The sequence below is a fragment of the Ornithodoros turicata genome, chromosome 7 (genome assembly GCF_037126465.1).
Source record: "Ornithodoros turicata isolate Travis chromosome 7, ASM3712646v1, whole genome shotgun sequence".
Taxonomy (NCBI): domain Eukaryota; kingdom Metazoa; phylum Arthropoda; class Arachnida; order Ixodida; family Argasidae; genus Ornithodoros; species Ornithodoros turicata.
Genome location: NC_088207.1, coordinates 36042296 through 36069997, shown reverse-complemented (window position 1 = coordinate 36069997; position 27702 = coordinate 36042296). Strand labels below are relative to the sequence as shown.

General features: G+C 43.5%; 2 protein-coding genes across 5 annotated transcripts; one reads left to right on the top strand and one right to left on the bottom strand.

Moving 5' to 3' along the window:
* Positions 1 to 556: 556 nt before the first annotated feature.
* On the bottom strand, positions 557 to 21779 carry LOC135400938 (tRNA (32-2'-O)-methyltransferase regulator THADA-like). 4 transcript variants are annotated; one of them, XM_064632959.1, is made up of 39 exons: positions 21522 to 21779; positions 21332 to 21429; positions 21146 to 21264; positions 19950 to 20095; positions 19356 to 19388; positions 19224 to 19272; positions 18965 to 19140; positions 18647 to 18732; positions 18410 to 18582; positions 18255 to 18320; positions 17677 to 17794; positions 17521 to 17587; positions 17242 to 17432; positions 17021 to 17161; positions 15240 to 15315; positions 14967 to 15085; positions 14310 to 14465; positions 14123 to 14215; positions 12378 to 12498; positions 12114 to 12256; positions 10371 to 10717; positions 10152 to 10294; positions 9323 to 9588; positions 9145 to 9254; positions 8956 to 9076; positions 8755 to 8865; positions 8537 to 8659; positions 8137 to 8321; positions 7804 to 8083; positions 7645 to 7745; positions 7012 to 7112; positions 4892 to 5292; positions 4750 to 4821; positions 3926 to 3966; positions 3780 to 3849; positions 3558 to 3714; positions 3350 to 3469; positions 2596 to 2747; positions 557 to 1076 (listed from the first exon to the last, which is right to left on the bottom strand). In XM_064632959.1, exons 1-39 carry the CDS (start codon positions 21595 to 21597, stop codon positions 609 to 611), a joined length of 5616 nt encoding a protein of 1871 aa, XP_064489029.1. In that variant the 5' UTR covers positions 21598 to 21779; the 3' UTR covers positions 557 to 608. The 4 variants fall into 4 exon arrangements, with proteins under 4 accessions (XP_064489029.1, XP_064489031.1, XP_064489030.1 ...); XM_064632961.1 differs by having other exon boundaries at positions 3558 to 3711; XM_064632960.1 differs by having other exon boundaries at positions 4892 to 5289.
* On the top strand, positions 21264 to 27702 carry LOC135400939 (low-density lipoprotein receptor-related protein 12-like). Its single transcript, XM_064632963.1, has 7 exons — positions 21264 to 21315; positions 22439 to 22744; positions 25388 to 25608; positions 25665 to 25824; positions 26396 to 26530; positions 26617 to 26726; positions 27367 to 27702. The coding sequence occupies exons 2-7, from the start codon at positions 22471 to 22473 to the stop codon at positions 27559 to 27561; spliced, it is 1095 nt and encodes a 364-aa protein (XP_064489033.1). The 5' UTR covers positions 21264 to 21315; positions 22439 to 22470; the 3' UTR covers positions 27562 to 27702.

Genomic DNA, 27702 nt, shown 5'->3' with positions numbered 1-27702 from the left:
GCGAATATTCGAAAGATTCGAACATTCGCACAGCAGTACTGTTAGTACACACAACTGTGTACACACACAATTGGATACTAGATTCAAATTTCAGATCGAATGACCCTTCCAAACCGAATATATTGTTTTCCTCCTCCTAAGCTACGCGCGTAAGCCCGAAAAGTGTGGGAGGGCGCTCCACATTTCAGGTGTTTTGTGGTGTACACGTTTTCTGGTATTCAGATTTGCATCTCGCAAACAGTTAAGTGCAGTGAACATCACCTGCAGGGCAATGCAAGATGCTTCGAATGCTGTTCCTGCTGGGTGCAGTTGTCACAGCACCAGCAAGGTCTGGGAATTCTTTCGATGAAGTGAAGGCGGTGTGAAATGCATTAGAAGTGGCACTATTTATAAGATGCCATTGAGTACCACAACTACGCTTGTGGACCGCTTGAAGCAGCACTCAGCGGCTCATGAACCCTGCCAAGCCCTCCAGCTGGCAAATCATCTGTTCGCTTCGGTTTGGAAAACGACTATTCGCACAGATCTAATTAACAGTGAAAATAGAACTTTGTATTCTGAGAGTAAAACTTGTTTTATTTTACACGGTCAACGTAAAAACTAGGAGCTCAAACACGCTCTCCTCCCAACGCTATCCGAAGTCTTTGGAGTAACACAGTTACAAATTCTGTTGTGTACACCAATCCTTGCACATGGCACACCAATGCTGATGTATCACCAAAACCTTTATATGCCTCACATGTAGCTGCTCCTCTAAGTGCTGCTGCTACACTTGCACACTGGTACATTCTTATCAGCGGTGGATCAGCATGCCGGTTCAATGTCGTATTCGTTGCGTTTGCAAATACGTCAGAAGCTAGCTGCGAACATTGCTCCAGGCAGTAGACTACGATATCAGCGACACTCAGAGTGAGCTCGCTTTCATGAGATGTGAACTGATCGGGTTCCAAACGGAAAGTAGAAGTAGGAGGAACCTCCAGAGCAAGCGAGCAAAGGTAGCCATAACAGAGGTCCGTCATTACAACTTCTTCGGAGTATGTGTTCAGCTCTCCTTTTTCAAACGGATGTTCGTCACTCTAGAGCGAGAAAATTAACGCATGCCTGAAGTCAGTTCATGGACATCACATTCTCTAATCCACCAGGTAACAACAGTCATAATCATGTAGATGTTACAGTCAATTCCAAAACTTATTACATACTTCCTGAGCGACTATATAGCCAATCTACTCCCAATTATTATATACATTATACCATCACATTGTCTCTATGCAAGTTGTAGCGCACGATAGGTATACAAAGTGTGAATTTTAAAGTTTGTGCAGTTCTCCTGGACGCTGCAATTTAACTGCTGGGAATCTAGCAGCCTCTACATCATTCAGCATTAATGTTAAATGTATCACAACCATGCTTTAGTGAAATTCATAATCCAAGGCAGCCTCATGTACACTGTGGAAGCCTACCAGTATCTAGTCTGTCGCTGCGAGATTTGAAATCTGCATTAGAGGATGATAGGACCATATGTGTGATACAGGAAAGTGAAACCCATTAAACTGCCAAAAAAAAAAAAAGAAAAGTAGCAAAGAAGTTTGATTACCTAGAGAGACATCAAACTGTTACTACACCATCTGTAGAGCATGAGAGTACCAAATGCTTCCAGATACCGTTGAAGCCTATAAACCCGCTGATAGCGATATCGCGTATAACGATATCCGTCGTAAAACGATGGTTCATGATTTTACTGTCAAAATATACATTGTTTCTATGGGGAAACGACCCGCTTACAGCGATGGAGACCGCGGTTCCGAGTACTCGTATAACGATGTTGGACGCTGTCCCGTGCGCGTAACCACGCGGAGATTTTCGCTGCGATAAGATACAGTAGAATCTCGACTATACAAATCTCACGGGGTAGCGGAAAAAGTTCCTATCCTCCGAAATTCGCGTCAAAAGAATTAAACCAAAATAAAAATTGAGGCAAGAAAATAGACAGCAACGGTTCATTTTCCAATGCTGTCAGTGAAAGAGGTAGGTAGTAACGCTTTTGTGTCTCCGTATTCGACCAATGCTGCTCAAATTCGCGAAATGATTCAAAAGACCTAGCGCGTGCTTTCCACCCGCGAGTCGCGCGACAGTGTTCTAAAGCAAGCTTCTCCTAAAGCACGCAGGCGTTAGGTGAAGCCGACTTGCGGAATGGTGACGTATAGTGTTGCCAGAAGTTGTCCGATATGTTCCCTGGTTCGCTCCACGAGTTCTGGTCGCGGTTTTCCCAAGCCAGTGCGATGTCACACAGCTTCGCGTTTCTTTTTTTTGTTTTTGTTTTTAGCATCTGTTTTTTTTTTTCTTTTGCTACACGCGGGGTGGCGCGCGACTTTTCGGGGACGCGCTGTTTAGGTCAGCCTATAGCCCGCCATAGTCAGCCCTCGTTTAACGATATACCCCGTATAACGATGGAATTCGCGATTACCGTCAATATCGTTATACGCGGGCTTCACTATGTACTATGAGTGACGTTATGCAACTTAAAGCAGTCATAACAAGCTACTACAGCTTAAGGTGTCATAATGTGCAAACACGAAAACCATCACTGAAACCAACCTCTGCATCCAATGGTATCATCTGACACGTGAGCATCCAATCCAGTAATAGTTGGACTGCTTCGAATGGTGATGTCAGTCGAATACAGATTTCAAGTGTGACATCCGGCGGCGTCCTCTCGGAAAACACAGACACTGGCAAGTCCTGAAACTCTAGAGTAACATAGGGAAAGGAGTAGGCTGTTACATACAGGGGTTGCAGGATGCTGGTACTACTACTATTATACTATGAAGCAAAACATGGCTTTCTGTGACAATTTCTCTTGTGCCCTAAGTTCTAACCAAATCATCACAAAAGTGAGCAATACTATTCAGAATGGTGCTTGGCGTGACCATGTTAGCGGTGATGTTCTATCCAGAACATGAACCATACCAGAGAAGACTCGTTGAAAGATTCTGAAAGTTTATAGCTGCTCTGTAGCGATCTCCAGCTCTCACAGAGTCACTACCACTCATGCTGTTCTATATATACACCCTGTTCTATTTTACCACTAAGCATTATATACTCGTGATTTGCCATTTTGAGCTGTTTCCATGCAGTAGCCCTCAGCTCAGTACAGAACCACTAGTGATCATGTTACGACACAACTGTATGTGTGATGTCGGAAGGGAGGTCGTCATACAGGAATTTGTTTGTTGTAGTTCTGAGTCATACGAATAAACAAGATGGTATTCAGACAAGCCAAATACCCTACTTTCACATTGTAGAAACATAAAGACAAACTTTCTTGGATTTAAACGGGTAGCATACTCACTTAGGGCTGTCACTAGGTAATGCGCTGTCTCAGTAGCCTGTTCACGGATGGGCAGCTCATCATCTTGCAAGAAGTTTACCATCAATTTCCAAAACTGACTCCCGAAATCACCTGTCACTCCTAAGTGCAAAAGGAATGCCTAATTTCACTTTTACCATTCCAGTATAACAGTGCAATAATGATGAAGTCCCATCAGACTTGCCCCAACCTGGACCATTGATGAGCAAATTAGCAAGCATAGGTAAAGCTCTGCTCGCTGTCAGTCTTCTGTTAAAATCCATGTTTGGCTTTGAGTTGCAGACCAATGTGTGCATCCAGTTAAATAATGCTGTGAATTCATTAGAAGTGGGATTGCAAGCAGCCTGCTGATATAAGAAAAACCAGAATGTTGATAAGAAAGGTAGTAGCTGAAAGTGGCAATGAAGCTTACCTCTAGCTGTTTTATTATCTGCGAGGCAACGTGGCATGAGAGACACAATAACGCACAGGCAGCTGCTTCTCTGTGAAACAGAGGAAGTACGATGGAAAATTACTGGCAAGTTGCGACGATAATACCAAAACTATTCTGTAACATACTGTGTCGAGTCTTCCACCATCTCTGTCAGAAGCTGCAGCACCTACGTCAGACATATTACAAACTGTTAATGTAGCACTTGCTGCACAAGTGAATCAAGGTATAAACCTCTTGCTTTTTACAATATACATGCAATTCAAAAGCCATAGGTGTGCAGCTCGTTCACAGAAGTGCATGGCAGGATGAGCACCAATTGTAAATATGTTAAGTGAAAGTAACCTCCAAAGCAAGTTCTTGTCTATGTTTTGTCACAGTCATTCCTTTTTCGTTATGTGAGGCGCAAGAAATATTATGAAAGTGTACAAAGACACTGGTTGTTACTGTACTCTACAAAATGTCTGTGTAATAGAATAGCATGCCATCCCACTACATTCTGGAGACAGAAATATCAAAACAGCAGGCCAGACATGCACTGACTTGCACTTGTGCATTTTGTTCATTCTTTCCTGTCGAGTAAGCTTTTAAAGCACACACAGTTACAGCTCAACAAACTTCATGCTGCAGCTTCACATTGAAGAACAGGTTTCTTTGTAAATCGTTGAAAGAAGCCACAAGTATCCTGCTTGTTGGGCTACACTGATACCTTGGCACATCTGGGCTTCTAAGAGCAGCACAATTGCAAGATGCTAAAATATCCCTGTTTTTAATAAGTAATTAAACATAATTGCACAAAGCTGACTTAACAATCTTGGAAATACCTCCAACATGGAAAATTTTCTGTATCTGTCGACACTTCAGTGTCCAATCTTCAAGGTTTTCACTGCACCATTTGATGAAGTTAACTGGGCAGCGGAAACAGCATGATGTTGCATATTGTGGTACTTACATCACTTAATGTGGGCTGTGCATGCGACAACATTATTGAGAAGTCACAGCATCCATTCAGCACAGCACATGCCTGCAGAAGAAGAGCAGTAAAACACGACAGAGCGTGTGGTATTGCTTACTGAAGAAGCTGTACTGCATACCTCTATAATGCAGGCAGGGTTTCCAATTGCTTTGGTATGTGCGTTCTTCAGCATCAAAAACGTTGCCCTGTAAATTGACTTTGAAATATCCCCATCAGTAAATGGTACGAAATTTATCGAATGCCGATTTCCGCATGTCACAGCACACAGAAACTGGCGTACAAATTTCAATGCTGTCCATGAAATTTCATGTGAGCCATGATTGAGCATTCCCTCCACAATGTGCAAAAACTGTTTCCTGCCGAGCAGCGAGTCTGAACAGGATGAACCAAGATGCAGAAGCAAGTTACAGGCTGCAGTCTCCCACAGAGGCTGTCCAGGCATAAATGGAATCTGGGCATCCAAAAATGCAGCTGCATCTTTGAAAACAACTTCCATAAGGTCCTTGATTAGTGGCACTGCTGTGGAAAAAAATGGCACAATAAATGTTCATCTATTCAGTATGTATGTAACGTATGAAAGTAATTATATACAGGGTGCTTTTTTTTTTTTTTTTTTTCGATACAGATTTTTCATTAAAAAACTATAAGGGCTATAGACATCCTGTTCTCACTTTTATCATCTCTGCGGCGGCGGACGTTCTTGGCCATCTGTTGACTCATTACCTAAAAATCGTTAATTAACTTTTTAATTATAAAAGCTACAAGGTCGTCCCAGTGAGAACATCTGGTCCCTTCGGTCATCTGATACCATTATCGTTTGCAGAACAAAAATCCATTCGCAAAAAATTTGTGAAGAAACACCATTTCTTTCTCTATTGCGTTCATTACGCATCTTTGGAGACGCGTCTTTCCTTCACCCCTAATGTGAGAGGGTGAAAGAGCACATTATTGCCTCTTGCGTCCTGGAAAAAGATTAAAAGAAAACAGAAAATGCAACCCAAGATAAGGGCAGTTCGGATAGCGTCACCAGATACATTTCTTTTTGTTTTGTTGCCGGAAGTTCGAGCTCATCTTCGACGCATGAGTGCTCGCACTGACGCACTGTGCTCCTTCACCCTCTCACATTGAGGGTGAAGGAAAAACGAGTCTCCGAAGATGCGCAATGAACAAAATAAAGAAAAAAATTGTGTTCTTTCACGAATTTTTTGCGGGCGATGTATCGAACAGATTTTTGTTCTGGAAACGGTAACGGCATCAGGTGACCGAAGGGACCAGATGTTCACACTGGGACGACCTTGTAGCTTTTATAATAAAAATTAATTAAAGATTTTTAGGTAATTAGTCATTCGACGGTTGAGCAACAGATGGCCAAGAACATCTGCCGGCCCAGGGATGAGAGAAGTGAAAACAGGATGTCTATAGCCCTTATAGTTTTTTTATGAAAAATCTGTATCGAAAAAAAAAAGACACCCTGTATATTGGAGCTGTGGGAATAGCAAAATTTCCATTGCGAATCGAATCCGAATAATTTATTCAGAAGCCGAATCGAATTCGAATAATCAGAAAAGGCTCAATTTGAATAATTTCGAATATCTCATGGTGAAATATTTTGTGGTGTTGTGCTCATTCGATAATGTTCTGCTCAAACTTGTGAGCCTTTTCATGCAGCGTAACATATCGTGAGAGAAGGGTCCCTCTGTGTTGTGTATGGTAGACTGCATTAGTGGGATGAACTGCACAGAGAGTTAATCAACATTATCCACGCAGCCTGCCTTGTGTGCATCTCCTTATTTCTATGTTTACATTGTGAATTTCCTCTACTTTTTTTTAGAAACTGCACACATTTCCCTCTGTTACTGAACATAACTCTGAAAGTTGGGAGTACATTTACTGGAACATGCAGTGCCCAGAGTACAGTGTTGGCCATGAGGTCACAGAAGTTGTAGACTTCAGTAACAGGGTACTGTAAGCAGTGTAAAGCGAGCTTCACCTAACACTAGAGTACAATGATGTGAAGCCGACTTGCAGATTGTAGCCAAAAAAAAGAAGAAAAAATGGCGGTAACGTGAAGTGGGCTTCACCTAACCCTTGGATGCAATGAGGCGAAACCCACTTGCAGAATGGCAAAAATAGGTTGAGAAAAGCATTAGATATCCGATTCGTATTCGAAATTTTGAATATTCGCACAGCTCTAATATATATGCAGAAAAATCCGGAAAACAAATTAAGTGTGCTTACTGCTGAAGTCATCTGAAGGAACATTCGAGATGTAAATCGATATAATATTTACAAAAGTTGCACGCGTTACCAAGCATGGGTTGTCCCTGAAAAATGAAATACTATATGCATTCGATAAGGTCACACAAGAATGCTGGTACACTAAAATGTAACATTTGTTCATATCACATGATCAGCCATGAGGGACTATCATCAGCTTAACTACACTTGCTGTACGTAGAAACGATCTATTGAAACCCTATTAGCAGCAGCACTTGGTATGAGGAGCTGGCCATCAGAATGGGCCTCACACATTAGCCTCCTTGTTGCTGTCTTGCGGAAAGAGCATGTCTTGTGTTTTAGTCTCTGTAGCACCACTTAGAAGGATCTCTGTATGCGGCATGAGCAAAGGACAGATCTATAAGGTATGACTCAGAAAAGATCTTTAGAAATATTATGCATAGAGATACTATTCATAATTCCATTTCCTTTGAAAGACCGCCATCAGAGTGCACAAGGCATCCCCAGCTTCGCTTCTTCCCTCTTGCATGCACTTGCTAATATAGTCTCCAGTGAAATTTGGTATGCAGCATTTTATTTGTAGGGTGGCCACTGCGTATATTGGGGGAACTGGTAAAAGGTACAGATAGAAACCTTGTAGCGAGCCAAAGATTCTTCATCAAGTTGCTACTGAGACGCTGCATAAACTGCAGACTTGAGAGGTACTCTGCATCACACTTCAAGATGTGTTCTATCTGTAATAAAGGCAACAGAGAGAAGCTACGATAAAGAACACATGACCATGCGACATACCTGCATCAAAGTTCCATGGATTGAATTGTTACGCATAGTGGTGTACTGCTGGTGCTCTGGCAGGGACGCGAAGCACCTCATTACAAAATGCTCCCTTTCCGATGGTGCTAAAAGGGGTACCAGGGCCCGTGCTGCCAAAGTCCTCACTTTCCAAACAGGACTCGTTGCACAGTGCATCGCATGAGGAATGAAGTCAGCTAGTCTAAAGCTGCCTTCCACAGCGGATGGATACAACCTTGCCAACATCAGCAAGATGGGATAGACATTTGACTCAATTTTCCTGAAATTGCACAATAGCTGTTGAAATTATCTAACGAGAAAGGCCGCTATTACTTGTGCCCGTCTGAATTCTTCTGTCCTTCAAGTTGCTCAAGGATGAATAGGAATAGTGAAGGATATCTCAAGAAGAAGATGTGACCTGTCAGACAGTTCTTCTTTTGGGGTTCCTCCCGACTTCGATTGACACCGAAAATGCGCGTCATCAGTGCACTGAATAGGAGCGTGGCGGAATTTCGTACCTGCAGGAAGTTTAGTGGAAAATGTAGATGCTATAAGTAGACTCGTGAACTGTGGATTAAAGATTATTGCACTGGGAATACATATAGGAAAACAAAAGATCATATATTGCAAAATAAATACTAATTACAATTGTACCACGGGACTAATTTCCAAAGAGTAACAGTGCACTTTCAAACCATGTCCCACAGTTCCACCTGAAAGAGGTGCCACTTACAGCCCAAGACTCTGCCTTGAAGCCGAGTAGCGCCACTTTCACTCCATCAGCAACATATGGTACAACTATGTCACCCAACTTTGCATTCCTGTACAATGCTCTCAAGACATTGATGGCATGAACCTTGAAAATGAAAATAAACGTTTTATTACGACAAAGCCTAGCATTTCTCGCAGGAATATTCGATATACAGAGAAGTATGTACAAAAGCTGACTACCTTGGATTCAACAGCAGAATCTGAACCTGGATGAGCTATGGCTAAAAATTCTTGCATAGCCCTGTGGAATGTCTTAGATCCTAGGACTGCTGGCTCAGAAACAAGCAGGGCCTAAAAGTAAAATGAAAATTGTAAGCCTCACAAAAAGTAATAATAGCATAGCAGTATGCTACCTCTTAAGCTGGAAAAGGTAAGTCTCACCTGGACAATAAAGGGAATTCCTGCACTCCTACGTGTTGCGCTTAGTCCTCGTTGCTCAACAGCTACCATAAGCTCCGATATCCAGGTCGCTGGTAAACTTGAGAGCTCTACACATTTAGATCTATAAAAATTGTTCCAGAACACAAGTATTAACAGTGGGAAATAACGTAGCTTTCACCATAGATATACCTCCAGAGGACATGGCACATTTTTACAAATGCTGTGAAAGCTTGTTCAAAGGCTCCACGATGTCTGATGGTCGACATTTCTTCCATAAAGAAGTTGCCGATGCTGAGTACCTGCAATGATCACCAGAAGACTCGAATAGAAACTTGAGCAGCAATCTACATAACCTTGTTTTGAGTACCTGCTTCACAGACAGTGGGCCTTCGTTGGACTCTGAATCGGCTGGGGACATTGGGCAAGTCTGGCATATTTCTCCGAACAGCAGTGATACTTCCCTGTGTGCACGCCAGCCACAAAGCAGAAGCATCTGTGCTACCACAGCAAGTGCCTTTGTCATATCAACGTCACACGCACCATTCAGCGTGCTTCCACCAGTATCCTCAGCAGACAGATTAAACTTGCGTCCAAGGCCTTTTTGTAGTGCTTCCTGGACTTGTTTTAAGATCTCTGTAAGGATTTTAAACACACAAAGCCCTAAATATTTCATGCTGTACAAATAGATACCTTTTTTTGCTCCAGAACTTATGCCTTTATTCGAGCCAGATTGAAGGCCAATCCTGGCAACTTGTCTCCATAGCTATGGTTGCATAAAGCATGTTCGTGATTGGGGAACTCTTAATGACTATGTCACAATGTTTTGCAGTCAGGCATTTTTGTTATTCAGGTCTTTTTCATGACAGGGATGCCAGTCAACCAATCAGGTGAAAGCACTGAATATGATGTAAAGGGAAACTGAGCAATGGTGGAAGGTCTCGCAGTACAATGTCAAGTAAGTTGCAGTTTCGACACACACGTTAGGCTCATCACTACTTCTATCTACTTTGTCAGCTTGTCATGTTCTATCAGGTTTAGTTTCTCAGCAGCCTACGAGGGTCTTCCTGGATATGTAGCCTCGCCAGTTCGAGAGCTTACAGAGTGCCATGCTATCATGGCTTAGCAATTGACATCACCAGTACAAAATTACAGAATGTCATTACATCGACAGCACAAAGAAAGATAAACCTTATAACCTGTGTTGCCTTCGAGGTTCAGCTGTCCTTCAGGAGATGCATTCGTTACAATCGGCCCCACTACTTGGGCTACTTGAAATCCAATACAGATTGTGTCATCCAACAATGTCTGCCAAAACTGCAACTGGTTCTGCAGTAAGCTCCTACAGTGAAACAGAAAACAGGTTAGAAATGAGGCGTGAGCTGAAGGAACCCGGTTACCTAATGAGAACAACTGACCTCCATGGCACCTTGCTCAGCAGTGACCTCACACACCTCAACGTGCCATACATTGGTCCACAGGAAGCTGCTTCGATGATGTTCCCCTTAGCCACTTCCAACTGGTGACGTAATTCAGTTAGTAGCAAGCGCAGGCAGGATAACAACGTAGCACTGTTTCCTTCCTCGGGAAGGCAAGCATTATGTGTTGCCCCTTTCTCGTTTAAAAGACGCTGCACCATTGGCGTAGTTTTATCGAAGTCGGCCAGAAACTCTAGGAGATAGGCCGCAGTTACAGAATCTGGAGGTCGAGCGCTTCTTGATAACTGTAGTGCGGCCTCAAAGAGTTCATGTATACGTTGATCGTTCTTGTGCGTGAGGAAAGACATGCAAGAAATGTGACATCATTAACACATATTGCCGGGGCACAATCGTGAAGAAGACAGACAGACAAACAAAGAATATGCAGCACACCACTGCTTTCAGTGGAGTTGTACCACAGATCGAGAAGTTACCCGTCAAAGAGAACTCGTTACAAGTTAAGTTACCGTGTGAAAAATGTAACTAGGTTAATAATTCTGGTCTTCTACGCTTCAGTACGACCTGGTTACTGGCACGGAAATTGATATCGCTTAGTTTCTGCTGAAATTTATTATATGTAGCCAAGCGGTCGTCCGCCAAACAGTCATCCCAATTATATTCAGCAATTGATGTGTCTACTAACTGGTTATTAATATGTTTCACATTTTGTTCGGATTGTAGTGGTTGCGCTACACAGTGTAAAACATGAACCGACTCACTCGAACGTGTCAAATACGTAAAACCCAACCTGACCTAACCTTGCTTAGTCTCGACCATAGATCGAGAAGTTACCAGTCAAAAAGATCTTGTTACGAGTTAAGTTACCGTGTGAAAAATGTAACTAAGTTAATAACGAAGTTCTTCAGCCTGAAATGTAACTCGCAGTTACGGAGTTACTTAAAAAAAAAAGAACGAGTTACTTCCAAGTTACCTCGGACACAAAATAGCACTACGCAGGCGCAGCCTGTGTGAGCAGTTGAGTTAGACCTTGAGTTGCCTGCAGAGGAGTGCAACACGCTTAGATAGTTTCATGTATGTCCAACAATTCGAATGCTTCGCATCTTACTCCTTGTGGGCGCACAGTGGTTCAGCTTCATTTCAATGGCAGCGGTTTTTACTTCCTGAATAGAATACTGTCATTGATTGAATATCACGTTTTATGGCATCAAATGCCACGAACGAACTGGAGAGAAAACAATAAAATATGTGGACATGAGTGAAAAGCGAATTAAAAGCAACTTGGAACTTAGCAACTTAGCTTAAGTTACCTTTGCAAAGTTACCTGAAAAAGAAACGAGTTCCTCTGAAAGCTACCACGGCGCAAAAGCACCGACTTAAGTTACCAAAAAAAGGAACTTAGTTACAGTAACGAGTTACCTCGAACTCTGAGTTGTACTATACTGCAAATACTAGGACTGGCTTTGAAAACAAGAAAAATGGATGGAGTAATGAATACTGTGTGTGGCGAAGCAATTGCTGTACATTTGGTAAAGCTGTTCAATTTGTTTGAATGCCCAAATGCACTGAAGAATGCTATGTGCATTCGTCAGTATTTTGCTATCGAGCATCATGTGTAGCTGAGTACCCACAATCTGCATAATTATATGTATTATTCTGCTCCATCCATGTGTCAGCTTCGGGCTGGTTTTGGCGCTCTGAATGGCACTGTTGCCGGCAGCGTACCTCGAAGCCTAGTGTCGATGCTGGTACCAACCGCAGCAACTGCAAGGCAGACACCTTGTTCGTTTCATACGGATCTTTGAGGCATTGTAACAGTGTTGCAGACTGATGCACGGTCCACTTCAGTTCCATGACAGAATTTACACCTTGGAGAAATACAGTCAGAAAATAAGTACCTAAGCTAGGAACCATTATGGCAGTCTGCCATAATGGTTCCTAGCTTAGCAGCACAATCCCTTAAATTTAGATGAAAGAGTAACTTTATACCTTTGGAAGCCTGAATGCTAGCTAGAAGCTGCAGCAGTTGCAATGCTGTGGAACGGCGATTGAAATTGGCCCCTGGATAAAGCTGGTCTGTACAATACTTCTGCAGCCAAGACACAAAGTCCTGCACATCCATTCAAAGAAATATGTTTCACATTTCATCCCTTTATTGACAGGATGTAGACGTAGGCACACTTGTTATCCTCAGCAGCGGCATAGCATAACTACCAGCAGTGAGGATCAGCTACCACTGCCACAGCAGAGCCCAAAGATGGGACCAGTGCGCTGCTTCTCGTAACAACAACTCTATTGCGACGATGATGATTGACGTGTTTCATTGCAGCAGGCAATGCTCTACTGTCTACTCCACTGCCTGCGGTAATTTGCTGAAAATGTAACGAAGAGCCTCTCATTGAGGGCTAAAGCCCTACATTGTCCAGGGCTGAATTTGATGATGGAACAACTGCTCCTCATGTTTCTCCAGTACAGCTACATCGTTTCACACTATAGCCAGACCTGTCCATGAAGAGCAGGGAGTATCGCCTCCCTGCTGAGGAGGATGTGAGGATCCCTGACTGCTATTACGTTGATGATGAATTAATATAGAATACATGTGGGCTAAACAACTGGCATGTATGTTCTGGTTCTCAGTCCCACTTGTTGAAACTCAGTTGTCAAAACTCGCTAGCCCGCATAAGAGATAAATTATGAGGAAATGGGCATGTTAACAAGCGGCTCCAGAGCGCAGGGAGCGCACTCCGTTTTACTTAACGGTGTCACTCCTTTTGCAGAGCGTTATGCTCTTGATGAACTCTCATGCTCCAGCTTGCAGGCCGGAGCACGTAAGCGTTGATCCAGCTCCGTGACGTACGGAGGAAGGGGAGGCTGGAAAACCAATGAGCCGCCTTGGAAACTTCGCCGGGGCACGTACTACACTCGTGGCTCTGAAAGGCTGTTTAGTACAGGCACTGGAGAACGAGGGACAGAGTCCACCAAGCGTTTTGGGTAGAGCCGCTGCTTAATGTGCCCATTGTTTCCAGTCTGTATGTGATATACTTCCGAAATAAGCATTAAGGGGGGAGGGAATCTCTACATCTCGCTGCAGGGGTACTACAGGTGAAGTTATGGCACTGACCCTCATCATAAAAGCCAAGCGATATAACTAGGGCCCGGAAATTTAGGCACTAAAAACGGTGGAAATAGGCAGGCATTTAGGCCCTCAAAAACGCCAGAATGGGCAATAAAATGCAAAAATAGGCACGTTAATCTGGTGCGCTCTTTGACGTTGTTGGTGTTTCAGAATGACCCATCAAGGAAAACATGCTCGTTTAAAGGCTACGGTACCATACAAGCTTTGACATCTGCTACACGAATGCTGAGGGGGCCTGGAACCATGCTGTATCGAGTAATACTTTTGATCATAGACCCCTTCTAGCAAACCAAGGTATTGAAGTAAACCAAACGCAAAAAAGGAACAAAAGGCGCAAACCCGCAGAAACAAAAAGCAAAATGCAGTGCTCAGCACGAGCCTGAAAGGCGCACTCGCACTTAGACCCTTAAAATAGAGGCTGTTATGGCGTCTAAAAATGCTAAAAAAGACTACAATTCAACAGAGTCGATAAAACGGCAGGCAACCCAGAGAATGTCGCATTTAGGCGCTTATAGGCATTTCTAGGCAAATGCCTAGAAATCTGGGCCCTAGATATAACATACATTTATTCATCTACACCTGCTGCTAAGACACGTACCTGATGAGCACACGCCACATTGACACATTCATTATTTGACTTTCTGGCGATTTTCTTTAGGAGACTACTGCTGTCATACATCCTGTGTAAAAGCTGTAACAGTGAAGGAACAACTAATGATACCAAGAATACAGTGGGCCTTATGGAAAAATGAAGCAATGAAAACATCCATGATAGACTAGCTTACTTTCTTCATGGATGCTACTATCTGCTGCTGGAATGCAGGGGACTGCACTGAAATGTTCAGGTGCACAAAATGCCTTAGCAATTCAAGATACTGAGGTTGAACCGGTTCACACGATTTCGGATGTTCAACTAGCAGAGCCAGTGCATCAAGACGGACCTAAAGATACAGGAAAACAACATTTCCATCACTCAGGGGAGAACTAGAAAATATATTAAGTTTGTAATATACTTTCCCTTCGAAACTGCCAGACATACTTCTACACTTTGTATTTGCTTACAGAACACAAATACATGATCTGAAATCATGTCAACAAGACTTCAGGTGGTATGTCTGCAGCGACACGACTTTCAGTAGCACGAGGAGCAGTGAGTATTTAGGGGAACATTTGTGATGTATTTCTTGAGTAGGCATTTAAGGTAGGTTAGCACTAACATCAAACAAAAACACCAATGCTACATAAACAAGGCCTAACATTAATCACAACACAATTATCCATATGGTCATTTAAGTGTCATGTTACACTTAACATTGGTCTGTTCTTCACTGTACGAAAGTTCCTGCAACAATTCCAAAGATGCAAGTTTTCTTTGATGTGGTTGGCACATTTGACTGGCCGTAAACGGCTTTATTCAGGGTATAGCATTCAAGCTTCCAGACCTGTTCATCTCGGTGGCATACACCTTGAAGCAAGGCATCCTTCCACTGCTCGAAAAGGTTTGTTTGAAGACATGACTTGTCTGACAGAAGGCACGTCAGTGTGGCAGGTATTAAGTCATCTACAATAAATGACACAAAACATAACCACATATAGATATGTCTGCTGGCACTTCGAAGAGATGTAGTGCTGTCAAGGCCCTCAAGAGACCCCCACGAAACATTCTCAGAACCCCCTGGAACAGGCATCGAAACTATCCTCGTTTTGTGACTTACCTCCACATTGCGACATGTTCTCAAAAATGACGTCCATTGTTTTAGGGTAGCAACTGACAAACACTGGAAGAATATGCTGCAATAATAAGTACGTGCAAGACGTTTCAGTAATCATGTCAACAAATTTTAATAGAAAAGCATGCTACCAAAAAATATGTGATCATCATATGCGATCACCCATTTATCCATTCTGAACTTTTGCCACATACAAGTAATTTTATCAAATTTGAATTAAAAGAAATTTCATTTCATCGGCTGAACTTGGAAATTTGCAAAGTCAACGTAACGTTCTTTTGCCAGAAGCAGGATGCGCAAGTCGGACTTTCCCTGTTCCGTAAAAAAATACATTCCCTTCTGCATAGCTAACAGCTGAAAATAAATATGCTATGATTTACTGTTTGCAACTTTTACGCTAAAAACCAGGGACAATGAACAAAGCAGACAGGACACATCAAGCTGTACATCCTGCCTGCTTTGTTCGTTGTTTCTGGTTTTTAATGCAAAAGTCGCCAACAGTCAGTCATGTACCAACTGGCCCCGTACTTTTCGTTATTTTTAAATATGCTATGACCGTCTCTGCGCAGGGGAGGGGCTAAAGTTAGACGAAATCATGTGACGAAGTGTCTGTCCACTCACAAGGCTGCAATAAGGGGTATTCGGAGACCGGTACTGGAGACCACAGAAGAAACCACATGTGCATCGACCTTGAGATGTTGTCCCCTTATTTGGGAGAAGGACCACTGAGGTCGCTTCACGGGCAATAGGGGAGAGAGGAAAACTGGGGAGCTGCATAGATAGCTGATCTACTTGCGTAGTACCCCTAGTACAATGATATCCATCGTACCTTGCATAGTACCCATGGACGATAGGGCAGAGAGGGAAACTGGTGCGCTGCACACAGAGCTGACCTACATGCCGGCATACTTGACAGCATGTTGCAGAAGCCGTCACTTCGAGAAGCACAGTTGTTGGCAAGTTAATGCAAGAAGAGGGCAAAGAAAAGAGCGACCCGGCTCTTCCTGTTTTCTCACTGTTGTTCAGATAACCATGACATTGCAACGTTGCTGGTGTTGTCAGCAGAAGAATCGAAAAGGATGCTGTGCACCCAACTGTGCATCCACATCTGTGTACTTGTGGGACTATCGAACTTCAGCAGTATGCTGAAGTTTTTTGTCTGGTGGCCTAATTGTTTGCTACTCAAACAAAACAATACACTATGCAAGCAGGTCAGCCTTTTCCGCAGCCCCTTAGCTTTTCCCTTTCCCCTCGTGCATGTCGAACGGTCTCATTGGATCGCTCTTAAATAAGCTCCCACAACAACTACACGAACGGTCCACGTTGCTTCATCCTTTTCACCGTAGTGCTGTGGCCCGGTTGCGAATGCCCCCTTATTGCTGCTTTCTCAGCGGAGAGACCCTTTGTCGCGTGCTTTCTCCAACCTTTTTCTTTCTCTCATGCGCAGACACGTACTGTTGCAGCATACTGAAAATGAGGGCCACTACAGTTAAAGCCACCCCTGTTTTACTCTGTAAAGATGACCTGCAGCAATTGCAGCCACAACAGGCTAGATCACCGTTATGCATTGATTTGTGCTAAACCTCCCTGTCTCTTTCTCATTTCCTGTTTGTGTGTTTCCGCAAATCAGCCCATTTGACTTTCGTGTTATCCACGTTGTTTTCCATTTCCTGTCTTTACTCTCAGTCTCAGGAAAGTGTGCTACCCACGTGTAACTCACTTTATACACATTTCACGAAAAGAAAGTTTTACGATAGAATGCTAACCTGAAAGAGTGACACAAGTAAAGTCCTTGGACAGTGATTCTGCACAATAGACAAAAAAGGAACAAGCCATGTACTTGAAAAGTCCTGCTCAGTGGCTCCTTTTACGTGATGGACGCACAGTTTTTTAGTCAGATCCTTCACCTGTGTAGAAAGACAACCTCTGTGTATAATAAAATATGTCGCATAGCTCATCGAAAGACACTGTAACCCAAGGTACTTGCATAAGAGCACATGGCTAACTCTTCCGCAGCTCGCAGTAAGTCTTCCACTAGCCCTGGCTTGAGTCTGAGAAGCTCGGCGCACCCATACACATCAGCAAGATGACAAAGGGCTGAATATTTTCCCTTCCTGTGCCATGGCAAATCAAGCAAGAATGTTGCCACCTCTTCAAGAAATTCATATTTTGCGCCATCTGTGATAGGTGTGAGGGAAGATATGAAATTTATGGCTACTTTCAAACAGGTGAAAAATACTGGTGCATCACCACATGGCAAAGGTACCTTTGAGTATGTGCATGTTTATATCAAGCACATTTTTGAACACCTCTTGAGCCTGCTGACTAACTGCCTGAAATGATGCAAGATGAACAAAAACAAACAATCGAAACCTAGCTCCTTACGGCATTATGATAATGTGCATCGACGTGGCATACTCACATCAATAAAGTGTTCCCAATATGACCACACGTACTGCAGTAACGACTTTGTAACTGTCTTGTCAGAAAGCAATGCAGAAGACATTGGTTCAGAGATCCTGGCATTCTCGAGGATTTCACTGCCAAAAATTGAAGCTCTTAGCCACCAGACTTTCAGAAATGTTTTGCAAATTAAGAACACCTAATGAACCCTGAATTAATTATGCACGTTTCGACTAGTATCTGGACTTGTGTTTGAAAGGCATGTTTTATTCTCTGTATTAAACTGAGACATACATGAGCAGCACCAGGTTTCTCAAATACAATATATTTCATATAAAGGAGTGCATTTCCACTAAAAAACTGCAAGCTTCGTAGGAGATTAACAGGATTAAAACAAAAAAATCTAGTCAACAGTGTTTTATAATACAGGACTGTATTTAAGTTTAGCTGCCAATATGCTGGAAATATTCATGACGTGTCACGAAATTAGGCAGTTGGTTTCCAGCTAAATAAACAAAATAGTATTGCTATCTTCATCACATAACACTGCATTAGGCATATTTTAAGCTATTGTAGGGCAGCACACAGTCAACTCACATAGCTCTATTTGTCCATTGTGTGGTAGTTTTTGCGCATGTCAGCAGAAATGATGCTTCTTCTGATCTAGATCACAGAATGAAAACGTAAAATAGAAGAAACATCCAGCTCAACTCAGAGCAGTATGAAGCACACAATGAAAGATTAATATATGCCTTTTGTGAACATTCAGGATTCGCTCAAGAATGTCGATAGCCACTAGGGCGCCAGAACCCTCGTTTATGGAAACAAGCTCGTCAGATGAAAGAGAGCCAACGAGTCCATTCAGAAAGCACACTTCAGCCAGAGGTGGGCAGGGAATCAGCTCATCTGGCCATTCACAATGCACCTGTGTTGCAGCAAACAGTTATCTCTAATGCATACAATTACACGAGCACACTTTCAAACAGTACCTTCTCAAGCGTTGTGCCATTCCTAAATTTCATGAGGACCGGCAGCAGCATTCCGACACTTAGCTTACAAGTCAGGATGGAGGAATCTACATGAGAATGGTGATGACAATATTCAGAAGAATATGCGAGAAATTTGAATTCTCTCAAATTAAATTTGATAAAAGTGCTCAGAAGTAATGGCAAGATCTCCCCGGATGTAAACAGTACTGAAACCATAATGTTCAGACAAGCACATTTTTAAATATGATTTTTTATCACGTTGGGTGGAACACCCTGTATAGTAGTTATAACAAAAAAGTATGTGTGGCATACATTTACCTGAGACTAGGATTTCCACAAACAGTGGGAAGGTCTCATCAATACTGTTCATCACTTCTTTCTCGTACTGACTTTGACCTCTTGCCTCATAGAACTGCAGTGCAAGGCTCAGAGCTTTTGCAGCTTTAGAAATCACCTGGTATGTCTCCTCCATTTTTTGCGCATCTCTGCACGTACTGTAACAGTAAAGCATTTCATTCCAGTAAACTGTATGCACGATTTGTAGAAAATCCATCGTGCAAAGATACAACTGGCTTACTGAATGGAACGAAAGCTCTCTTTAAACACCCACTTGATGTACATAAAGCCTGTTCAGAAGCAAGGAATAACGTTCACATTTTTTGCTTCCTATCCTCAGTAGGGGAAAGTGCAGTAAAATGGTCTCACTTACTCTCCATGAAACACTTCTGTAGTGCTAGTGTTCCTATAAAAAGAAGTATATGTATATTCAGAACCCAGACAATTTATCCTGTTGAGGTATTTCATGAACATAATAGAATTAAAAACAATTAAAAACCCCCAGTGCTGGGTAGGACAAGGACAGAGGATAAAAGGACAAGGACCTGCACTGAACTGCAACCAAGTGAAGTTTATTTTTTTCGAGCAAACCAGTGACACCCCTCTCACCCCGCAAAAACCGACCAAAAGAGAGCGCCATACACTAGAAACAAGTTCTTCCAAATCTGCTTGCCTATCTGTTGTTTTTCTTTCGTTACCCAGCACTGGGGGTTTTTAATTGTTTTTAATTCAATATGAACCAACCAGCCCAAACGCTTACTCTGCTATAATAGAATTGTGAATTTATTTGGGCCTTTAACCAGTTATCATTATTAATGATTATAGTCAATGGTATGTTACATACTAGTATATGCATTTCATATGACTGCAAAGGCACAGGACACAAGCACAGAGCTTGGGTCTCCCTCAAGTGCGCAAATTACACTAATATAATGAAGAAAATTAACATGCAAAGAGCACTAATCACCTAAACTTGTTGTGAAAAGGACGGTGATATTGTCGACAACATGAGAAGCACTTTTACAACAGAACGATTCCTGGAACAGGGACTTCTTCAGCACAGTGGACACTGCATCCTCAGTTGATGAACTGTCAGGACATGCTTCGAGTACACTGGATGGAGAACAAGGTCAGGAAATGCACAGCATTAATACAAGTTAAACAAACTATAAAACCCAGTATTTATGACCATTTATGTATTCAGGAATCCGAACGTATCCTTACGTGATGCACTTAGCAACAGAGGAGCACTTCAGTAATGACGTACAAATTTGTAGTTTTCTAGCACCTTCTGTTACACTCACATGGAACTATAGTCCATTTCAACTCAACTATCACGGTAGGCATCGCGGTACTTCAAATGTTTGTTTAGCGCAATTCTACTGGCTGTTGTTGTATGCACAGTTTTTGGTGTCCTCTCAGAAATTATGACTGGCATTTGCTAATATTGCAAGCAACCATGAGAAAGCTAAAAGCAGTGATTTGGGTGCAATCACTCTATAAGGGCAGCTTCACACCCTTCAGTTCATAAAACGTGGAAATATTTTGTTGTACGTCAGTAACATGCTTTTAAAGCACAAATATGGTTACTTCTATCGATCGGTATTACATTGTGTCTAACTCCTGATCATTACCACAGATGGGACTGTTATGTTGTAACAGATACCACTTTTTGGCATGTCATTCAGGTTTGACACTTGTCTTTTCCACAATCTTGTAACACATGTTAAAAATTGTGCTAAAGAAGGGACCAAGGAAGCCATACTAGAATCATTGGCACAAGCAGCATAATGTTTTCAATGCCATTAGTCAAAAGGACTTGTGTCATCACTCCCCCCTCCACTGTGTATTTTTGGAAATTGCTCCTTCATGATTTTGATAATGATAATCATAGCTCTTATGGCCCACAAGCAATGGCGGCTATAGTGCACCAGGTTCGTGGGCTACATGATGCTCTGCCGTCAACGTATGTAAATAGCTACATTATGCCCTTGTCCTCTAACCGAATATGATCTGTGGAAGAAACCTCAAAAAGTATGCAGTAAAGTGGCGAGCAGTAGTGAGACACTATCTGTGCCCCGTGGCTTGTGCCGTTTCTTAAAATGGATTTGGCATGTCTACTGTAGGCATTGAAAGCTGTCTAATATAGCACAAAAGGCCAACCTATATGCAGCTCTTTTCACGGGATTTCCAGTGCCTGCCGTCAGATACAACTCTGCCACAACTTCAACACAGAGATCACGATACATGTCACCATCGCGAACAGGAATGATTTTGCCAATCTGGAATTAAGAAAAAACGTGGAATTAGAAAGCGATGTCATTGGCGAACAGGTGAGTCATGACATACTTCTCTTAAGACTGCGATCTGTGAAATTGAGCTTGTGCACAGCAGCAGCTCTTGAATATGATCCACCAAAAGACTGTTTACTTTGTTAGCTTCCACGCCTGCATGTGTAACCAAAGCAGACAAATTAAGTACCGAGGACAAAGAAGGAAACGTCTTGCATCGAAAGCCTAAAGCGAACTGCGCGCATTACATTTGAGCTTGTCAAGAATTGTGTCTGCAGACACCAAGACAACGGCATTTGCAATTTCGTGCTTCTTTCTTCCCATTTTAAAAGAGTCCGTCCATGACACTTGTCCAAATCAGCACAGACCACAATTCAAACGCTCCTCCTCCTCCAGGCGTTCAGTGGTTACTAGATTCACAAATATCGTTGTAATAGGCAACAGAAGAGCGATACACAGCATCACACGTGGTCGTGTAAACACACGACGGACTCACGCTGGCCTTGTCTTGTCTGCGTTCGTCTTGTCTTTTGACCAGACGGAGGCGGTGTGTGCCTCCGTGGCGCTAGTGGCGCTGTTTCGGTTTCGGTGCTCCGGTTTCGGTTGTTTGAGACGGTACTTGCTTTGCCGCTCTTGGTGGGTTTACCGCTTGCTGTGCAACTTTTATATGGTTAAGATCGCATAATAAAATCAAATTTATTGGGCGGGCCGTCACAGTTACTATGGGTGAAAGATGAAAGTCATTGAAAAGGTTAGCCAGCTGTAGGACTCGAACCCATACCTTCGGGATTGCCGGTCCAGGGCTCTACCAATTGAGCTAAGCTAACACACCTTCTCAGCGACTTCCAGGGTGCGTCATCTGAAGGGACAACCAGAGCCATGGGGACAACCAGCCACTCTCTCTCTGGACCGGCCCTGGACCTGGATCGGCAATCCAGAAGATGTGGGTTCGAGTCCTACAGCTGGCTAACCTTTTCAGTGACTTTCATCTTTCATCGTTAATTTCTTAGGCAAATTGAGGCTTTGTATGTATTTGTCCCTTCTATGTTGGTCCAGCCTCAGAACATCAGTTCTTTCATGTTAAACAGTTACTATGGGTATTCATTTTCAGTGGACGATTGTACAAGAACGAAAAGCATTAAAAAATCACTTTCTCTTGTTGTAGGGCATCCCTATTCGACTAATGCAAAATTGAAAATGAATGCAAATGACCAGACGGACTGGAGGAAACAAAGAACAATTTGGTACATGCTAGCTAGCGACTTCAGAAGCGGCCACTGCTCCGAGGACGAAGAAGAAGCGGCTTCACGTACCACGCGTGAAGTTTTTGCAACGGCGTTCCACTTCCTCTTAGCACTCACTCACTCAACGCCGTTCCGAAGTATGAGCGTTTATAGGGAATGGTGTATGCTTTTCCACATGATGCTGCCTCTCTGGAAGGTTATTTTATGTCACGAAGGATATATCGAAGGTAAGATCAGTGCATAGGCGGAGAGTTTTCAATCCGCCGCAGGAGGCTGGGGCACAATGCCTCCCCTCCAGCACAAACCCTTGATGTTACGGGGTACATTGCCCCCACTTAATGCACAGAGGTCGAGCGGGTGTCCGGGGTCAAGTATGGCATGTCTGTCAATAGGCAAATTTTTACAAGATTGTCATATTCACTTATACAACAAGACGCGACTTTTCGGATTGACTTGGGATTGACGGATTCGCGACTTTGAGTGTCAGCTGGGTGGAACTTTTCGGGGGGATATATGTTGCCCCCACTGGGAATTTATGTTGAGGGTGGAGGGGGGCTCAGATGCCCCCAAGTCCCCACGCAGTCGGCGTCTGTGTATTAGCACATTCACAAAGGAAAACTGCAATGGACAGGTGCAATGGCATAGCACTTAACAAGTAAGAACTCCAGTTGCGCGAAACGCGTGTAGTTGGATTGGCCTAAACTGGTAGACTAAATTATGTTATTTTGAACGTGATGGAAATCAACCAAGCTGAGGCTGACATGAAAATGCTGACATATGATATAGCTAGGGTTCCGACATTTCTTCGTTTTCTTCCGATAAACTCCGGTAAACATCCCCGGTATTTTTAAAACTATTTTTGGATTACTAGATTGTGGATATCCATCATGTACGGCATACCTGACATGGCATGTCGCAAAGTGTCACATGGGATGTCACAAGGTATCACAAGGTGTCACATGGCATTCACAAGGTGTCTTTACCAGTCTATTATAAACGGCCCAGGGCTCTCTTTTATTTTTTTAACGCGCACTTCTGATTTCCTTGATAAACTCTGGCACCCCATTCCTCGTGCTGTTCCGACGTTACATTCCTTGAAGACTCAATCGTCTTGAGTCCCTCAATCCTCAATGCCCTCAATTACAGGGCACTGTACCTCAATAGACCTCTCCCTGTTTGTAAACAAATGACGTCATAGCGTTCGACACTGCCACTAATAGACGATTTTAAAAGATGCGCGGGCCACCAAGCGCGCGGCGCAAAGCAGCGTGAGAACTTGGAGCGACACTGCCCCGTCGTAGCTGTCGCTGCTGCTGCGCACACCGGGAATGTTGTTCTTCCTCTACCTCCGCCTCTGTCCGTCTCGTAATGTTGTAAGGCTCTATAAGTTCCCATGAGCCCTTGCATGCCACAGGTGGCGCTTGCTTTTGCTTGCGCTTGCTTTGCCACAGGTGGAGCTTTATTTTTCAAGCGTGATGTGGGCAAGCTTACGCTTGTCCCATCCTACAGTTGGCAATACAAGGTCTATTTGGTAGACTTGAACTACGCTCGAAGCTAGGGGGAACAAGGTCACGCCCGAAAGCCACGGTCTTGAGGGGATTACGATGGTCCCTGAAAGGGACACGAACTTCGGTCCTACTTTTCTTTGTATGGGAGTCCTTCTCGGGTCGGCGGCGGGTGCAGCAGCGGCAGCTAGCATGGCGGAGGGTAGTGTGTGGGTGTGGAACAGTGATGTGGTTCTGCAGTGATGCACAATCAAGTTCCTCGTGAAGGAGAACGCCAAGCCAGCTGAGATATTACAAAGATTACAGGCATAGTATGGGGAATAAACGATATCAAGAGGAAGGGTGCGGACAGACGGTACCGAAACCGGGAAACGTAACGAAAAGAACGGTGCTAACCGAATCCGAGAGATAGAAACAAACATGGGCCAGTAACGGAGCCGGTAACGTTACCTTTCCCTGGCTAGCACCATTAGCACGCTAAACGAACTTCTCGAAACAGAACGCACGATAAGTAGTCAGCGAGTTTGAAAAAAGAAAAAAGCCGCGCAAGCATCCGTGTATCGCGGCACATTTTTGACGACGTTGGCGTGAAAAAAATGACTCAGCGGCCAGTCGTGCTAATTTCTTCCTACTTGCATCAAAAGCTGAGTCTGGAACCAGTCTCTTGGAGAATAACATCTAGCGACAAGACGCGCACATTTTCGTGTACCACAGTGTCTCAATTGACAAAACGAAGGTTTTAATCATCCCACGAAAAACTGCATATGGCGCGTGTGTGAACTTTTGAAAACCTGAGTGCTTATGGTGGCATACTGCAATAACTAATCAGGAATGCCTGAGCATGCACGCGTGAACGTACGTTCAAACTTTCAATAAGGAACGTGCATTTTCATTTGTAGAATGTTTTTTTAGAAAACATAGTTCCACGCGACGCAAAAGCTTCCGGACGAACGTTCCCGGCATCATAATATTTCTGCATATTTTGTGCATATTTAGACGTTACGCGCCGCATACTAGGGAAGACCTATAGTGCATAAATTCCCGGGCCCCACTTATTATACTTCGGTTATGTAATACTATCCGTGATGGGGTCGTTGTGTGTGTATAGGTGTGTGCGTGGCTATACAGTTTGTCGGGTCGTGTAATAGTTTCAGGAATTTCTGCATCCACGCAGTTTGAGGTATAAATGCATGCAGCACGCAGTCTGAGGTATAAAAATGAGGTATATAAATGCAAATGAGCCGAAACCAGAACTACGCTGATAGTTCTTTTTGTAAAAATTCTGTTAAAAAATAACAAACAAATGTTAATCGCCCTGCATATATTCCCCTCAATATCCTATCACGATCTCTGGAAACGTTGCAGAGCCATTCTTCGACCTCTGTGGCAAAGCTGGACTGAGTCTGGAAGCCACGGGGCTCAAGTCTGCTAGGAAACTAACCGCTGTGCAACCAAGACAGATAATACGTGAGAAATGCACCTTCGAAGTGAAAGCCAACAACTCAGATGGAGTCGTACTGTTCATACAAGAGATGAAGCTTCGCACTTCCAAAGCTGTCGATGACGTCTGCATCGACTATGTTGAGGTGAGACTACCTCCGCAGAGGCCAAGGACACAAATATATCAACCCCTTCCGTTCAGTTTACAGCCGATACTGGGAAGAGTCACATAACTGTATGTGGTGAAACAATGAAGTCTTACGACACCGGTGTACCACTCAACATCAGCTTGTACCTCAATCCGACCCAATTCTACGAACCCGGCACCATACTGAAGCTTGTCCTCACGGGGTTCAATAAAAGTACGTATGTTGTTATCTGTGCATCAGTGATATTGCAGTCTATCACTGTGGCATGGCTTTATCAGTTTGGGCACGACAACAGAAAGCGCACCTAAGCTCCGCCCTTTCGAACAGCCTTGCATTAGCCTGCAGTAGTTGACCATGTGGCATGTGAAATTTGCATAAGTTATAAGAAACTGTGCATTCGTGCTGACATGTTTCCACCTCAAACAACCTTTCCAGCAATCACAGTTTACATTGCATGTTGATATGTGTGTAATTAACAATTTGTTTCCTTGCACTCTCTCAGAATAGCGCTGTATAAGTTGAGTAACGCAACAAGAAGACTACGCATATCTCATAGTGACCTTCAAAGCGAACACCGTAACTTACCGAACAAACTCCTTATTTACTTCCTGTATACATCTACATCTATGTTCCCAGTGTTTGTCAAAAGCTGAAACATGACTGCCTGAATGTCCACAAAGTTTGCACCTGACATAAGTTCGCTGGGGTACCTAGAAATGCAGGAAAGCACTGCTGTTTCGACACATACCTTTTAGCAGAGGTTCACATATTGCTACCTTCACAGCTACACAAGTGGATTGCAACGATGAATCCTTCCGGTGTTCAAACTCTCGCTGCATCTGGAAGGGTTTCATGTGTGACGAAACTGACAACTGCGGGGACGACAGCGACGAGAAGTACTTTGTCAGCTCCATGTGCTGTTGAGTATATTTTGAGCCCCTTTCCTTTTGACATTATCACGCGGGGATTCATGGCTAACATACACGTGCGTTCCGTATGTTCCAGATATGCCTATGGCTGCCCTTGTCCTTATCATCAGCGGCATCCTCATTATTCTGATTTCGCTGTTCATGATATGTTACTGCATGGCACGACTGCACACTCAGCTTCAAAGGGTAATTTTTAGTGGCTCGTAGGCTCGTGTAACACTTCCTGTCAGACCTGTTTCTGGCCGTCTGTCTGGTATCTGTTACTGTCAGCATGTACTGCATTCACAAGGGTGCATGGCGCTGCACTGCACTATCAAGAAAAAGCAGCAAAAGTACGGCTGAGCACGACCTAGATTATAACGACCATGTCATAGGCATCTCTTCCACCCCTTCCCAGCGCTGCATTCAGAAGCTAGCGGTGGCGCTACTCATCGGCCCGGTTATTGCTTCCTCAATTTCTGCGATACTTTGTACTTGAGCTTACCTTAGTATTTTTGTACAAACGGTGGATGTCCCACGGGAGGTGCTTCTTTCTAAAGATGATGATCATCATCGTCATCATCCTACGCGTTTTCATAGCTGTCGCTGTCGTCTGCTACGTTAGTCGTATGTCTCCTTCTGCGCATTCAAAATCCAAATTTCCATTGTCCAATCATAATGTAGATCTCGCGTGTCGATGACTAGCGCCCCTAGCGGATAGTGCGGACGGGCTCCTCATAGGGGTTGCTGATTATGAAATGGTCGTTATGATCTAGTACGTCGTGCTGCTGAGATACTTTAGCATGGTGTCGTGCATGAGAGACTGATCCTGGCTGTATTCTTGCAGGCATTAGAAGAAGAGAGGGCATACCGCGACCGTCGCATGGATTCCTTCTCGGAAGGCCCTTACAGCGAGTTCGTGGACACGTACGGCTCACTCATTCCTAAAATGCCATTGATGTCCACGTACCAGGCAAATATGGGGGGAGACAGCACTGGACCCTACGCAAGACGGGCTTCCGCACGGAATTATTCCTATTGAACATTTGTTTCTTCACGACTCATTTTAATAGCACTACTCGGAGCTGGGAATACAAAGATTTTCAAAAATGTGTGGTGAATGTTTTAGAGAGGCTTAGGACGTTGGTTTAGGTGTTACTTTGAAACAAAGCAGTTTTACCTC

Bases quoted from the DNA above. Each gene is read 5' to 3' on its own strand.
- LOC135400939 (XM_064632963.1), top strand. From the start codon at position 22,471: ATGAATGCAAATGACCAGACGGACTGGAGGAAACAAAGAACAATTTGG. The intron at 22,745-25,387 runs GTAAGATCAGTG...GAAACGTTGCAG, and splicing joins TCACGAAGGATATATCGAAG to AGCCATTCTTCGACCTCTGT. The intron at 26,531-26,616 runs GTTGAGTATATT...CGTATGTTCCAG, and splicing joins CTTTGTCAGCTCCATGTGCT to ATATGCCTATGGCTGCCCTT.
- LOC135400938 (XM_064632959.1), bottom strand. From the start codon at position 21,597: ATGGGAAGAAAGAAGCACGAAATTGCAAATGCCGTTGTCTTGGTGTCT. The intron at 20,096-21,145 runs GTTGGCCTTTTG...TTCTCCATCCAG, and splicing joins GTGAAAAGAGCTGCATATAG to TGTACTCGAAGCATGTCCTG. The intron at 17,162-17,241 runs GCAAGTACCTTG...CTTTCTACACAG, and splicing joins AGTTAGCCATGTGCTCTTAT to GTGAAGGATCTGACTAAAAA.